The sequence below is a fragment of the Trichomonas vaginalis genome, chromosome VI (genome assembly GCF_026262505.1).
Source record: "Trichomonas vaginalis G3 chromosome VI, whole genome shotgun sequence".
Classification (NCBI taxonomy): Eukaryota; Parabasalia; order Trichomonadida; family Trichomonadidae; genus Trichomonas; species Trichomonas vaginalis.
The window spans coordinates 5,295,611-5,312,308 of NC_067208.1; the positions used below are offsets into that span (position 1 = coordinate 5,295,611).

General features: G+C 32.4%; 5 protein-coding genes and 2 pseudogenes across 7 annotated transcripts, besides 2 other annotated features; 5 read left to right on the top strand and 2 right to left on the bottom strand.

Moving 5' to 3' along the window:
• Positions 1–16,698: part of a mobile genetic element that runs on past both edges of the window.
• On the bottom strand, positions 894–1,512 carry TVAGG3_0809490 (uncharacterized protein; the record flags this gene model as incomplete). Its single annotated transcript, XM_001291364.2, has 1 exon — positions 894–1,512. A coding segment is annotated over one exon (619 nt), but the record flags the coding sequence as incomplete, so codon positions are not given.
• Positions 2,620–2,656: a mobile genetic element.
• On the top strand, positions 10,739–11,395 carry TVAGG3_0809510 (annotated as a pseudogene). The gene has a single exon. A coding segment is annotated over exon 1 (657 nt).
• TVAGG3_0809520 (organellar and viral DNA polymerase type B) lies at positions 12,893–13,440 on the top strand (the record flags this gene model as incomplete). Its single annotated transcript, XM_051247663.1, has 1 exon — positions 12,893–13,440. A coding segment is annotated over one exon (548 nt), but the record flags the coding sequence as incomplete, so codon positions are not given.
• TVAGG3_0809530 lies at positions 13,917–14,401 on the top strand (annotated as a pseudogene). The gene has a single exon. A coding segment is annotated over exon 1 (485 nt).
• TVAGG3_0809540 (uncharacterized protein) lies at positions 14,436–14,978 on the top strand (the record flags this gene model as incomplete). Its single annotated transcript, XM_051247664.1, has 1 exon — positions 14,436–14,978. One exon carries the CDS (start codon positions 14,436–14,438, stop codon positions 14,976–14,978), a length of 543 nt encoding a protein of 180 aa, XP_051083139.1.
• TVAGG3_0809550 (protein of unknown function, DUF4106 family) lies at positions 14,996–15,445 on the bottom strand (the record flags this gene model as incomplete). The annotated part of the gene is made up of 1 exon (XM_051247665.1): positions 14,996–15,445. One exon carries the CDS (start codon positions 15,443–15,445, stop codon positions 14,996–14,998), a length of 450 nt encoding a protein of 149 aa, XP_051083140.1.
• TVAGG3_0809560 (uncharacterized protein) lies at positions 15,907–16,350 on the top strand (the record flags this gene model as incomplete). The annotated part of the gene is made up of 1 exon (XM_051247666.1): positions 15,907–16,350. The coding sequence occupies one exon, from the start codon at positions 15,907–15,909 to the stop codon at positions 16,348–16,350; it is 444 nt and encodes a 147-aa protein (XP_051083141.1).

Consider the following 16,698-nt stretch of genomic DNA (forward strand, 5'->3'; position numbering starts at 1 on the left):
CGACTTCTTTGTAAAGACTTTTGTGAGACTTCTTTGTAAAAGACTTTTGTTGAGACTTCTTTGTAAAGACTTTGTTGAAGACTTCTTTGTAAAGACTTTGTTGAGAACTTCTTTGTAAAGACTTTGTTGAGACTTCTTTGTAAAGACTTTGTTGAGACTTCTTGTGTAAAGACTTTGTTGAGACTTCTTTGTAAAGACTTTGTTGAGACTTCTTTGTAAAGACTTTGTTGAGACTTCTTTGTAAAGACTTGTTTGAGACTTCTTTGTAAAGACTTTTTGAGATTCTTTGTAAAGACTTTGTTTGAGACTTCTTTGTAAAGACTTTGTTGAGACTTCTTTGTAAAGACTTTGTTGAGACTTCCTTTGTAAAGACTTTGTTGAGACTTCTTTGTAAAGACTTTGTTGAGACTTCTTTGTAAAGACTTTGTTGAGACTTCTTTGTAAGACTTTGTTGAGACTTCTTTGTAAAAGACTTTGTTGAGACTTCTTTGTAAAGACTTTGTTGAGACTTCTTTGTAAAGACTTTGTTGAGACTTCTTTGTAAAGACTTTGTTTGAGACTTCTTTGTAAAAGACTTTTGTGAAGACTTTCTTTGTAAAAGACTTTGTTGAGACTTCTTTGTAAAGACTTTGTTTGAGACTTCTTTGTAAAGACTTTGTTGAGACTTCTTTGTAAAGACTTTGTTGAGACTTCTTTGTAAAGACTTTGTTGAGACTTCTTTGTAAAGACTTTGTTGAAGACTTTTCTTTGTAAGACTTTGTTGAGACTTCTTTGTAAAGACTTTGTTGAGACTTCTTTGTAAAGACTTTGTTGAGACTTCTTTGTAAAGACTTTGTTGAGACTTCTTTGTAAAGACTTTGTAAAGTTCTTCATCGTAAAGACTTTGTTGAGACTTCTTTGTAAAGACTTTGTTGAGACTTCTTTGTAAAGACTTTGTTGAGACTTCTTTGTAAAGACTTTGTTGAGACTTCTTTGTAAAGACTTTGTTGAGACTTCTTTGTAAAGACTTTGTTGAGACTTCTTTGTAAAGACTTTGTTGAGACTTCTTTGTAAAGACTTTTGTTGAGACTTCTTTGTAAAGACTTTGTTGAGACTTCTTTGTAAAAGACTTTGTTGAGACTTCTTTGTAAAGACTTTTGTTGAGACTTCTTTGTAAAGACTTTGTTGAGACTTTCTTTGTAAAGACTTTGTTGAGACTTCTTTGTAAAGACTTTGTTGAGACTTCTTTGTAAAGACTTTGTTGAGACTTCTTTGTAAAGACTTTGTTGAGACTTCTTTGTAAAGACTTTTGTGATCGTAGATCTCTTTGTAAAGACTTTGTTGAGACTTCTTTGTAAAGACTTTGTTGAGACTTCTTTGTAAAGACTTGTTGAGACTTTCTTTGTAAAGACTTTGTTGAGACTTCTTTGTAAAGACTTTGTTGAGACTTCTTTGTAAAGACTTTGTTGAGACTTCTTTGTAAAGACTTTGTTGAGACTTCTTTGTAAAGACTTTGTCCTCTAACCATCTCATAACGGTTTCCAAACCACTTTTATCGGATGTAAAGTAAAAGCATGGATGGTTATGTAAAACGTCTAAAGTTTCTAAAGAGTCTCTCAAAGTATATTTTCTTTGAACGCCCGTAACTTTGAGAAGCGACGATAGACCCTTACTTGTCCGGACATAGTTCTACTATTTTGAGTCCTCTACAAACAAGTCAACAGCAACGACTTTCAAAAATTTTTAGGGCTAGAAGGCACGAAGTGCCTGGAAGCCCCAATACCTTTTTTTTTTTTTTTTTAATGATGAGTATGTTACGTTGCATTGATTTGCCGCTTCTGTAAGATATATTCCTGGTTGAGAAATTGCTTCACAGAAACTTGTGTTGATTGATTTAACTTCAATATTTCCTTTATCAAGAAAATTTGTATAAGATTTTTTAAATTTCCGCATTCATTAAAAGAACTTCTAAAGATAATTTTTATTATTATTTGAATTTCTAATTATGTAAACATATGAATGATGTCCTCTATCAGAGTTTGTTTTTGATTTGTAGCCACATGTTCGGTATTGGACAATAGAACTATCACAATTAAAGTAGATAGATCCACCATTTGCAATACTACTGCAGTTAGTAAATGAACAATCTGAGTTAAGAAACTTTTTCTCCCAAGAATTAAAATAAATGGCACTCTTAGTTGTAATATCAATGAACAAACATTTATATAAGAAACATTCATCATTTGTTGATGTCGCTTCCACGTTTGTACCTTGAATTGGTTCTGAATTAGGTGGAGTATTGTAAAAGAGTTCCCAAACATCAGCAGGTGATTGATCAAAGTGTAAATTATTCATAGTTGATATGTGTTTTTGGACTATATTTTGAAAATTGCTATTTAATTTCATTGTTTTCAACAATAATATCATAAAACACCACATTGTAAAAAAGTGTCAATTAATTTGATTAGAGTTTATGAAAATAAAAATTCTTTTTTCAATTCAAAATTTTTGGAATCGAATTATGTAAAATTCGATTCCAAAAATTTTGAAGATCAAAAGAATCAGTTCTTTTTCACTTTTTCAATTTGTGAAGTATTCAAAATAAAAACGAAAAATTTTATTGAAAAAGTGCGTAAAGTGTAATAAACAGAAATTCATCAAAAGTGACAGCTCTCAATTTTTTGACATTTGTAAATTCTAAATTGAATGAGAAAAATGAAATAATACTAAGCATAATACAATATTCTAGATTTAATTATAATTAGGAAAAAGTTAGTTTTGAGAGGACTTTTCATAGGCATATAGAATGAAATCTTCTGAAAAATAATATCACATAAACTCATATTATTTTCTAATATATAACTATTTTATATAAAAATCAAATTCAATGATCTTAAAAGCGAAGGATAACCCTCAAAATTTACGAATATAATGAGTGGGAATATAATGCTTCTCTATCATAAAACCATATGAAATATCAATTTTTGCTTTACGCCTAATTTTTGACGACAATTAGCAAAAAATGTTAAATGTTAACACTCAGTCCATTTGAATATGAAAAATAATTTGACTTTGATTAAATGTTTTTATTTATCATGCAATTCTTCTTGCGACCAAAGATTTGAATAAAAGTTCAAAAAATAAGATAGCTTAAAAAATAATATACGGTATGGTTTACTAATAGATGAATAGTATATAAATTCTATTAAAATGGATTTATCCAAAAAAATATATAAAATTTGATCATAAATAAAATCGTTTTAAATTACTTCTTCATTTAAATTATAACAATTATTTTTGATTTTATATTTTTTGGATCATCAAATCTTTGGTCGCAAGAAGAATTGCATGATAAATAAAAACATTTAATAGTACAGTATACATTGTGCGTCGCCTGTAGCCTACAGCTACAGTCACCGACACAATGAAAAAAGTGACAGAAAACTGACACCATACGGGCGCGCATATGTACGCATATATGTGTAAAAATAAACGTTCATATGTAAACTAACCTTTATTCACTAGCAGGAGCTTTGTTGTTCGCTTCCACTAAAATGTAAACTTTACGTGTCAAAAAAATTCTGTCACGTAAACTATTTATGTTGAGATTGAGTACCAGACTCTAATATAAGTTCAACCATTATATTAGAGTCTTTAGGAATTTCATATGGTTCTTTTACATAATATTCCTTTTTTTGACCATCAGTTGATTCTTCAACTCTTTTGAATGAAAAGCGCTTATAAAACTCAAACACGAGTGCATCTTTATAACCAGTGATATCGTAAAATTTTGGTGGCACAAGCTGTTCATTCACATTACATATAAATTGTTTGTTATCTGAGCAATATTACTCAACGTTACTAAAGGCTCAAGGAGAGGATTTATTCTTATCTGATAACCGACAAATTTATATGTTGGTTTGCCCTTTCGCTCAAGGATAAACCTGATATCCGCTATAGTTATGAAAGCTCATCAAAGTACTTATATGTTTTTTTATCTTTATCATTTTCGTCAGTGAAATCTGCTATGGTAAAACTATAATATACATGCATTCGCGAGATATATTTTTTTTCCCATAAGTCTAAAAATTTTGCTTTCGATGGAATTACTTTTTGCGTGAATGTTCTACCATGGTCATCTTCCCAAACAAGCTCTGGTTTTCTTGATGTTGTGTCTGTTTCAGTGGTTTCTAATAACGCAGTGATGAAATCCAACACATCTCCTAGGGACATGTCATATTTATAATTCAAGGCATTTTTTTCTATACTACTGTATGAAGGTAATGTTATGATTGGTGATGTACCTTTTCTTAATACATTCAATTTATTTTCATTTGAATCATAGTAACAATCAAAAAAATTCTCTACTTGCCTCAGTCATTTTTTCCATAAGACCTTCATTCAACTCCTGTGTAGTCATGTTGGGTTTTATGTAATATCTCATGTCAAACCTTTTTTTCACTGATTTTGATGAATCTGTCATTTCTAATGGAATAGCAAGAAACTCAAAGTCTGGATGCTCAAGACTTATCTTTCTTATCTCAAGAGCTTTTGACGCAGGATATTCAATGAAGTCTCTCGGTAATTTATATGAGACTGTATTACCACTTATCGTGCCATCATTCATAACATGTTCTAAGTATATCCATCATATTTAGACATTTTATATGTAACTAAAAGATGGAGAAAGTTATTAATCAAGTAGATAAGATTCTTCATGATGGAGCACGTAAGAATGTAAAGAACTAAACAATGCACTCATTATGGCAGTCTCAACAAAGTCTTTACAAAGAAGTCTCAACAAAGTCTTTACAAAGAAGTCTCAACAAAGTCTTTACAAAGAAGTCTCAACAAAGTCTTTACAAAGAAGTCTCAAAAACAAAGAACTCAACAAAGTCTTTACAAAGAAGTCTCAACAAAGTCTTTACAAAGAAGTCTCAACAAAGTCTTTACAAAGAAGTCTCAACAAAGTCTTTACAAAGAAGTCTCAACAAAGTCTTTACAAAGAAGTCTCAACAAAGTCTTTACAAAGAAGTCTCAACAAAGTCTTTACAAAGAAGTCTCAACAAAGTCTTTACAAAGAAGTCTCAACAAAGTCTTTACAAAGAAATCTTTACAAAGTCTTTACAAAACATTGACGAAGAAAGTCTTTACAAAACATTTACAAAACATTGACAAGAAAGTTCATGACAAAGTCTTTACAAAACATTGACAAGAAAGTTCATGACAAGTCTCAACAAAACATTGACGATGAAAGTCTTGACAAAATCTTTACAAACATGACAAGAAAGTTTACAAAGTCTTTACAAAACATTGACGATGAAAGTCTTGACAAAGTCTTTACAAAACATTGACGAAGAAAGTCTTTACAAAGTCTTTACAAAACATTGACGATGAAAGTCTTTACAAAGTCTTTACAAACATTGACGAAGAAAGTCTTTACAAAGTCTTTACAAAACATTGACGATGAAAGTCTTTACAAAGTCTTACAAAACATTGACGAAGAAAGTCTTTACAAAGTCTTTACAAAACATTGACAAGAAAGTTCATGACAAAACATTTACAAAACATTGACAAGAAAGTTCATGACAAAGTCTCAACAAAACATTGACAAGAAAGTTCATGACAAAGTCTCAACAAAACATGACGATGAAAGTCTTGACAAAGTCTTTACAAAACATTGACAAGAAAGTCTTTACAAAGTCTTTACAAAACATTGACGATGAAAGTTCATGACAAAGTCTTTAAAACATTGACGAAGAAGTCTTTACAAAGTCTTTACAAAACATTGACGATGAAAGTCTTTACAAAGTCTTTACAAAACATTGACGAAGAAAGTCTTTACAAAGTCTTTACAAAACATTGACGATGAAAGTCTTTACAAAGTCTTTACAAAACATTGACGAAGAAAGTTTTACAAAGTCTTTACAAAACATTGACAAGAAAGTTCATGACAAAACATTTACAAAACATTGACAAGAAAGTTCATGACAAAAGTCTCAACAAAACATTGACAAGAAAGTTTCATGACAAAACATTTACAAAACATTGACAAGAAAGTTCATGACAAAGTCTTTACAAAACATTGACAAGAAAGTTCATGACAAAGTCTCAACAAAACATTGACAAGAAAGTCTTTACAAAGTCTTTACAAAACATTGACAAGAAAGTTCATGACAAAGTCTCAACAAAACATTGACAAGAAAGTTCATGACAAAGTCTTTACAAAACATTGACAAGAAAGTTCATGACAAAACATTTACAAAACATTGACAAGAAAAGTTCATGACAAAGTCTCAACAAAACATTGACAAGAAAGTCTTTACAAAGTCTTTACAAAACATTGACGATGAAAGTCTTGACAAAGTCTTTACAAAACATTGACGAAGAAAGTTCATGACAAAGTCTTTACAAAACATTGACGATGAAAGTCTTTACAAAGTCTTTACAAAACATTGACGATGAAAGTCTTTACAAAGTCTTTACAAAACATTGACAAGAAAGTTCATGACAAAGTCTCAACAAAACATTGACAAGAAAGTTCATGACAAAACATTTACAAAACATTGACAAGAAAGTTCATGACAAAGTCTTTACAAAACATTGACAAGAAAGTTCATGACAAAGTCTTTACAAAACATAGACAAGAAAGTTCATGAACAAAGTCTTTACAAAACATTGACAAGAAAGTTCATGACAAAGTCTTTACAAAGAAGTCTCAACAAAGTCTTTACGATGAAGTCTCAACAAAGTCTTTACAAAACATTGACAAGAAAGTTCATGACAAAACATTGACAAGAAAGTTCATGACAAAGTCTTTACAAAACATTGACAAAACATTGACAAGAAAGTTCATGACAAAACATTGACAAGAAAGTTCATGACAAAGTCTTTACAAAACATTGACAAAACATTGACAAAAAAGTTCATGACAAAGTCTTTACAAAGAAGTCTCAACAAAAGTCTTTACGATGAAGTCTCAACAAAGTCTTTACAAAACATTGACAAGAAAGTTCATGACAAAGTCTTTACAAAACATAGACAAAAAGAAAGTTCATGACAAAAGTCTTTACAAAACATAGACAAAAAATTCAATGACAAAGTCTTTACAAAACATTGACAAGAAAGTTCATGACAAAGTCTTTACAAAGAAGTCTCAACAAAGTCTTTACGATGAAGTCTCAACAAAGTCTTTACAAAACATTGACAAGAAAGTTCATGACAAAGTCTTTACGATGAAGAACTTAACAAAACATTGACAAGAAAGTTCATGACAAAGTCTTTACAAAACATTGACAAGAAAGTTCATGACAAAGTCTTTACGATGAAGAAGAACTTGACAAAACATTGACAAGAAAGTTCATGAGAAATTAGATGAAGAAGTCTCAACAAAACATTTACAAGAAAGTTCATGACAAAGTCTTTACAAAACATTGACGAAGAAAGTTCATGAGAAATTAGATGACAAAGTCTTTACAAAACATTTACGAAGAAAGTTCATGAGAAATTAGATGACAAAGTCTTTACAAAACATTTACGAAGAAAGTTCATGAGAAATTAGATGACAAAGTCTTTACAAAACATTGACGAAGAAAGTTCATGAGAAATTAGATGACAAAGTCTTTACAAAACATTTACGAAGAAAGTTCATGAGAAATTAGATGACAAAGTCTTTACAAAACATTGACGAAGAAAGTTCATGAGAAATTAGATGAAGAACTTAACAAAACATTTACAAGAAAGTTCATGACAAAGTCTTTACAAAACATTTACGAAGAAAGTTCATGAGAAATTAGATGACAAAGTCTTTACAAAACATTTACGAAGAAAGTTCATGAGAAATTAGATGACAAAGTCTTTACAAAACATTGACGAAGAAAGTTCATGAGAAATTAGATGAAGAACTTAACAAAACATTTACAAGAAAGTTCATGACAAAGTCTTTACAAAACATTTACGAAGAAAGTTCATGAGAAATTAGATGACAAAGTCTTTACAAAACATTGACAAGAAAGTTCATGACAAAGTCTTTACAAAACATTGACAAGAAAGTTTCATGACAAAGTCTTTACAAAACATTTACAAGAAAGTTCATGACAAAGTCTCAACAAAAACATTGACGATGAAAGTCTTTACAAAACATTGACGAAGAAGTCTCAACAAAACATTGACGAAGAAGTTCTCAACAAAACATTTTACAAAACATTGACCAAGAAGTCTTTACAAAACATTTACAAGAAAGTTCATGAGAAAGTCTTTACAAAACATTTACAAGAAGTTCTATTGACAAAAGTTCATGACAAAGTCTTTACAAAGAAAGTTCATGACAAAGTCTTTACAAAACATTTACAAGAAAGTTCATGACAAAGTCTCAACAAAACATTGACGATGAAAGTCTTGACAAAACATTGACAAGAAAGTTCATGACAAAGTCTTTACAAAACATTTACAAGAAAGTTCATGACAAAGTCTCAACAAAACATTGACGATGAAAGTCTTTACAAAACATTGACGAAGAAGTCTCAACAAAACATTGACGAAGAAGTCTTTACAAAGTCTTGACGATGAAGAACTTGACAAAACATTTACAAGAAAGTTCATGACAAAGTCTCAACAAAACATTGACGATGAAAGTCTTTACAAAACATTGACGAAGAAGTCTCAACAAAACATTGACGAAGAAGTCTCAACAAAACATTTACAAAACATTGACCAAGAAGTCTTTACAAAGTCTTTACAAGAAAGTTCATGACAAAGTCTTTACAAAACATTTACAAGAAAGTTCATGAGAAAGTCTCAACAAAACATTGACAAGAAAGTTCATGACAAAGTCTTTACAAACATTGACGAAGAAGTCTCAACAAAACATTTACAAAACATTGACCAAGAAGTCTTTACAAAGTCTTGACGATGAAGAACTTGACAAAAATTTACAAGAAAGTTCATGAGAAATTAGACGAAGAAGTCTTTACAAAGTCTTGACGAAGAAGTCTCAACAAAACATTTACAAGAAAGTTCATGAGAAATTAGATGAAGAAGTCTTTACAAAGTCTTGACGAAGAAGTCTCAACAAAACATTTACAAGAAAGTTCATGAGAAATTAGATGAAGAAGTCTTTACAAAGTCTTGACGATGAAGAACTTGACAAAACATTTACAAGAAAGTTCATGAGAAATTAGACGAAGAAGTCTTTACAAAGTCTTGACGATGAAGAACTTGACAAAACATTTACAAGAAAGTTCATGAGAAATTAGATGAAGACGAAAGTCTTGAAAAACTCTAAATGACTTTCAAACTCAAATAAACAAATACTACTGGGAATTTCAAGAAAAATACCACTCTTTACTAAATGGAACATGCTATCTGAAGCTAGAATACGACAAGATGAACTCCACCGTTTCATTTCAAAAGATTGAAATTAACCCTCCAAGAGATACAGAGTTTTTATATTGGGGAGTAGACAGACGTTCTTGGGCGCAATTTCTTCGTTACTAAACCAGAACGAACCATTACCACCAGATGGTCCATTTAAATTTATACTTCCACCAGCAGATTTGACAGTTTATAAAACGTATTTGACCCTCAAAATGTCATGTGTCATGCAAGTTTCAGTTCAAGCAACAACAGTTTTCTTTGTATTGTAAGACTTTTATGACTTTGCTTCTAAATTCTACGAACCACCTAGTAACAGTTTCTCTGACTTTCAAGTTTGGTTCACAACAAACGTGTGCAGCATATAATTCCATTGTACTATGACTTTTATCTCGAATTGTCTTCATATACAACTACGGAAAAGTGCTGAAAAAGTACTGAAAAATATAGGTGAAGAGAGATCTCACCTGTTTCTCACCTCTTTTCTCACCCTCTTGAATTTTCATGAATTTCCTTAAGATAGAAAAAAATGAGTTAAAATGAGATGTTTACTGAAACTGGTTGGATGCCGCCTCTGAGGTTATGTAGAACGGCTGACCCGAGAAGTGGAATAGTGCTCTGAGAATTTGTATAATTCGTGGAATTGGACTCTCTCTGTTTGGAAGTTGTATCCATGGGCGCTTTGCAAAGAACTGAGAAGCTTCTTTCTTCATCTCCTTTATGTCGTCTACAGGAGTGTTTTCTGGTATTGAATGGAATTCCGGTTTCAATTTCGATTTTCAGCGCACCTCTTCCAGACAACCAGAAGCCGAGGGACTTGTTGGCTTTGTCCTTGCCAAGTACTGCTTAACAACTTCATTTATCTCTATAAGGTAAATTGCTCATCTAATGGCTCGATGTTGTCCATTGCACTGCTTCAGAACTAGTCTTGTACTTTTTCAGAACAATACTTGTACTGTTTCAGAACTAGTCTTGTACTGTTTCAGAACAATACTTGTACTTTTTCAGAACAAGACTTGAACTTTTTCAGAACAAATTTCCCGTAAAAGCTCTCAATTTGTGAGAAAAATTTTCTGTTTCAGAACAAGTCTTGTACTGTTTCAGAACAATATTTGTACTGTTTCAGAACAAGTCTTGTACTGTTTCAGAACAATATTTGTACTGTTTCAGAACAAGTCTTGTACTGTTTCAGAACAATATTTGTACTGTTTCAGAACAAGTCTTGTACTGTTTCAGAACAAGTCTTGTACTGTTTCAAGACAATATTTGTACTGTTTCAAGACAATGTCCAACGGTTAAGCCACAAACGAATGTCCGACGGTTAAGCCACAAACGAATGTCCGACGTACCACCAAAAAATATTTTTTATTTTTATTGTAAGAACAGTATGACAGTCGAAGCAAAAACGTTCACGAACAAATCTAATGGCGAAACATTCACAAAAGGCACTTACAACGGTATTGAAGTCTTACGTAGAGACAAGGATGGTTATATAAATGCAACAAAGATATGTCAGCAGTTTAGGAAAGACTTTAGAAGGTTGTTGGAAATAAGTCCTGGGAAGAGTATTTTAAGGCATTTTGTGAAGAATATACCAACCCGCGGAATTCCGCGGGTTGCTTTTTATACAATGTTAATGCAGAAATTCCGGATGAAATCAAACAGGTTAGAGGAATGTATGTAGACCCAAGACTTACAAACTATATAGCAATGTGGGCTTCTCCAAAATATTGCATAGCAGTTGGAAAAATTATGGACTCCATAGACAAGAAAGTTCATGAGAAATTAGATGAAGAAGAACTTGAAGATACAGTAGAGAATGCAAAACCTTTGTTCGAAGAAGAAGTTAGAAAAAATGTGCTTAAACAAATAGAACATGAACGTGAGATATGTTCTGGTTATAGAGATTCTCCATACGAACTAGACCAGGGAACAAGAAGATTTAAAGAGAGAATTTAGAGAATATGAACTCGCTAAAGTTTCATTAGAAGCTGCAGAAGAGAGGTTAAAAGGTTGGGGTCGTTTGTACAAAAATTGTGAGTAAATGAACCATTTTATTTTTATTGAATTCGGCAAAATATATTTTAGGTTAGATGGTTTTTAGGTGTCACTACGTCACCAGGTAATTTAAACTTCTCTGAAAAAATGAGACAACATGACATTTTGACAACAACACAGGAGATAAACTTCTTCGTAAATGTTTTGTTGAGACTTCATCGTCAATGTTTTGTATAAAAAGCAACCCGCGGAATTCCGGCGGGTGGTATATTCTTCACGAAATGCTTGTTTTGTTGAGACTTTCATCGTATATGTTTTGTATAAAAAGCAACCCGCGGAATTCCGCGGGGTGGTATATTCTTCACGAAATGCTTGTTTTGAGGTCGAGCCATTTTTGGCTCCACCGTAGAAAACACACAAAACTCATTTTTGTCTGATTTACGCTCATTGACGATGAAAGTCTTGACAAAAACATATACGAAGAAGTATATTTCCTGTGTTGTTGTCAAAATGTCATGTTGTCACCATTTTCAAAAAGATGTTAGTTGACCGAGGGACCGAGGGACCTGGTTAGATCTAAAATATATTTTTGCTGAGTAAAATGACCAAATTTCATGATATAACTGTATTTTTTTGACGAAGTGAACTTTTACTCTTCGTAAAAAAACTCTATGAAATCGTGAAAAAATGACCAAATTTCATGATATAACTGTATTTTTTTGACGAAGAGAACTTTTGCACTTCGTAAAAAAACTCTATGAAATCGTGAAAAAACATTGACGAAGAAATCTATCTCCTGGACTGTTGTCAAAATGTCATGTTGTCACCATTTTCAAAAAAATGTTAGTTGACCGAGGGACCGAGGGACCGAGGGACCTGGTTAGATCTAAATATATTTTTGCTGAAAAAAATGACCAAATTTCATGAATTTCCTCATATGTTTGCTACCCCGACTTTTTTCGGCCTTGCATAAAACTCTATGAAATCATGAAAAAATGACCAAATTTCATGATATAACTGTATTTTTTTGACGAAGAGAACTTTGACACTTCGTAAAAAAAATCCCTGAAATCGTGAAAAAATGACCAAATTTCATGAATTTCCTCATATGTTTGCTACCCTCGGAAAACCGAGGGTAGAGATTCCGTACGAAAATCGTGAAAAAAACTCATGAAAATCGTGAAAAAATGCGACCCGCGGAAAACCGAGGGTCGAGATTCCGTACGAAAATCGTAAAAAAAACACATGAAAATCGTGAAAAAATGCGACCCCGGTTTTTTTCGGGGTCGCCTAAAACTCATGAAAATCGTGAAAAATTGCGAGTACGTTAAAAACCGTAGTCGCCTAAAACTCATGAAAATCGTAAAAAAACTCTATGAAAACAGTGAAAAAATGCGAGTAGGGGAAAAATCCTGGTCGCCTAAAACTCATGAAAATCGTCAAAAAAATCCCTGAAATCATATCTTTTATACAAGATAGAAAAAATAAAATTAACGCTAGTTTTTTTAAAATATTTTTTTTATTTTGTATGTAAAGACAGGAAATGACAAGCACTGAGTTTGAAACAGTTAGAAAGATAGACAATGAGACCAAAGTGGTTAGAATAGGTGATTTAAACGTAAGATACTCAAAGAAATACAAAAAATATTCTTTGTCAGACATTTTAACACTATCTGAAGGAAAGAAAGCACACGACTGGGTTAAAAATGCTTCTACTCAGAAAATTTTGACAAAAAATCCTGAGCTTATGATATCGGTAAGATTCTATGGAACAAGAGCATATCTTATAGACAAAAGTCTTATACCAGTAGTTTTGTTCTGGATTGACCCAGTTGTTGGATATAATTTCATAACATATGGTTCATTCGATACTGAACGTTGCAGTGAGGGCTTACTTTACATCGTTCAGAAACCGAAGGACTTCAATACAAAGAGATATAAGATAGGAAGAACATTTAATATAACTCAAAGATATGACAGTATAGTCAATAGAGTTAAGGTTGCGTTTGTTAACGATATGAGAGCTGCTGAAACAGAACTACTTGAAAAGTTTGAGAAATTGTATGGTGCTCCCACGAGAGGTAAAGAAACGTTTGAAGTAGATGAGATCGACAAAGCTATAAAAGTATTTGACGAAGTTGCTGAAAAATACATGTAAAGCGTTTATTTTTGGTCTTTTATACAAGATAGAAAATAGCGTTAGTTTTTATAAAATATTTTTTTTATTTTGTATGTAAAGACAGATATGACAACAACAGAGAACACAACAACTGCTATCGTTCATGAAGCTATAGATGAAGAATACGAGTACATACAGTATAACAAACAGTTACGTCTCATTCGTTCGGTCAAGGATGACATGTACCAAATGCAAAGTATTTTGAATGCTCTTCGTTCTACAAAGCAAGCACGTCATTGGTTTGAAAACCAACAGACAAAAGAACTTTTAGAAGAATTTCCTCATATGTTTGCGACCGGTAGAAAACCGCGGATCGAGATTCCGTACGAAAATCGTCAAAATTTGCCAATTGGTTTGAGAGGTTGGTATGTACATAGACTTCTTGTAAATGCTGTTGCAATGTGGGCTTCACCTCGTTACGCTTGTTATATTTTCATGATGTTAGATGAACTTCATAGACAAGAACGTGAAGAGCTAGAGAACAAGCTTGAAGCAAAAGACAAAAACATACAGAAAAGAATACCACGTTCGGTACCAAAAGGAAAGGAAAAGAACTATAAGTATATGATTTACACTGAAGAGATGGAAAATGAAGAAGACAGAGATATGGTTATGTTGCATTTAGTCAGAAGAAACAACAAAAGCTTTTACGACTTAGCTAAAATTTACAAATCTGACAGAAATTGGTTCTATCGCGAAAACTTACCGATTTCAATGACACCGAATGAAGATGTTAAACAGATAGTTCAAGATACGTTACCTCAAACACACTATGATATGAAAGGTTGTACAATACTTACATTCAAAGAAGATTTGCCGCTACTGAAGGAAAAGATAACAGAGTATTTCGATAACTTCAAAGAGGAAGAGTAAATGAACCATTTATTTTTCAAGCTTGACACCAAAGATGGCTCAGGTAGCTCTATCAGGTAAATTGTCTTGTCCGAGTCCTTCTGGCATTCCGAGTCCTTCCATCCGACAGGAAAAGTTTTTCCTTCCAACAGGAAAAAAATTTCCTTCCAACAGGAAAAGTTTTTCCTTCCAACAGGAAAAGTTTTTCCTTCCAACAGGAAAAAATTTTCCTTCCAACAGGAAAAAATTTTCTTTCCGACAGGAAAAATTTTTCTTGTTGTCCGTCCGTAAACCATTCAAATTTTCGAAAATTGAGAACTTTTTGGCCGACCTTCAGGAAAAATTTTTCTTTCCGACAGGAAAAATTTTTCTTTCCGACAGGAAAAATTTTTCTTTCCGACAGGAAAAATTTTTCTTTCCGACAGGAAAAGTTTTTCTTTCCGACAGGAAAAGTTTTTCTTTCCGACAGGAAAAGTTTTTCTTTCCGACAGGAAAAGTCCTTCCATCCGACAGGACACAAACGAATGTCCGACGTACCACCAACCGAGTCCATTCCAAAGCCAGAAGAACCGACAGCCCCAGCACCACAACAGACTAAGACAAACACTTACATTTTTACGCTTGACTTTTTACAATTTGAACTTTGTTTGCGTAGATGTGAATTCTGAAAGAAGTATGAGGGTCTTGTATGACTTTGTACCTCCCCCATAGTTCATGTCTGTCAAACTTACCTGCCATGGACTCTTTCATAAGTTCCATGAAATCGTCTTCGGACAATCCGGGGAAAAGTATGATATCAGTAAGTATTCTCTTTACATCCTTACTTAAACTCTTGGCTGTCTGTACACAAATGACAACTGAGATGTTAAAGTGTCTGAGCTTCTTAAGAATTCGACACATGTCTTGTTCTCTATTCTTTAACAAAGGATGAGAAGCAAAGTCATCTAAGATAAGAAGACATCTATGAGGGTAAGTCTTCCAATCGTAAGATTGCAATTTCTTCGAAATGTATTCTATCTCTTTCTGTTTGTTTCTGAAGTGTTTCTTCTCTAATATTCTCTGCATTTCCTCATTTGGGTCTTTAAACCTCGAATTGACATACTCATTTATAGCATTGTACTTCAAAACTCTTCTTTGGTACTTCTTTATCCAATCTAACAACTCAGTATCCTTTATACATACTAACTTAGATTTTTTATAATATCTTTGAACGAATTTACGGTTTGGTCAAATTGACCAGAAGTACTACAAATGACTACTAACTCATAGAATGGGTTCTTCTCATCTAGTTCTTGTTGTTGTGCAGCCATTTTAAGATAAGTGAAAGTCTTACCCGACCCAGGTGGTGCAATTAGACCTGTTATACCATTCTGAGCAAATAAGAACTTGTCATGTATGGGTTTTATCTGAGCATTTTCTAACTTCCTCTTGTTCTTGTTTAAAACATTCTCAAATTTCTTGTCAATGTCAGCAAACTTTTTTTCTAACATATTTTTAGAAAAATTAAAATTTTTATCTTTTAGGAAATGTCTAGCGATTTCGCTATCTATATTCGAGACAAGCTTTTCGACAGCAAAACATCTGTCGACCATAAAATCTTACATAGTGTAAACAAGAAAGGTGAATTTGTTCTAAAGTTCTGTTTCTGGGAATATGACAAGAACCATAAAACATTAAGCAGAGCAGTCTTAAAATTTGTCAATGACAGACTTGTTGACAGAGATGACGCCTCTTGGAGAGATGAAGTCCAACAAAACTTCTTAGAATGCAAAGAAGACACATGCGCTGTTCTTGAAAATGAAATAGAAAACAGAATAGAAGAGCTATTAAATGACAAAGCACTTTTACAAAAATATGGTTCTGAGAAGTTTGACATAACTCCACCAGAAAAGAAGAGAGAAAAGAAAGAAAAGAAAGTAGAAGAAGAGAAGAAAGAACCAGAGCCAGAGAAGGGGAGATATGACATGTAAAAATAAAATTTTATTTTTAGAACATTTCTGGGTCAATGTCAATGTTCTCTTCCTCTTTAGGAGCAAACACCGGCTTAGACTCTAAAATCTTTTTACCCAATTTACCTTGAACTTCAACTATCTTAGACTCATAATATTCATAGTCGTCTGCTTTCTTTGGTTCATAAGGTATAACAAGTTTGTATGCTTTGCCTTCTTTAAGGTTTGAGAACCTTCTGTCAAAACTTTCTTTGACTGTTAACAAACCTTCTATGTCTAAGTCTTCAAATTTCGCACCATTTTTAGTCACAATAGCAAACTTAACTGGTTCGATGTTCCAAACTTTGTCAAATGTAGACTTTTCAAAAT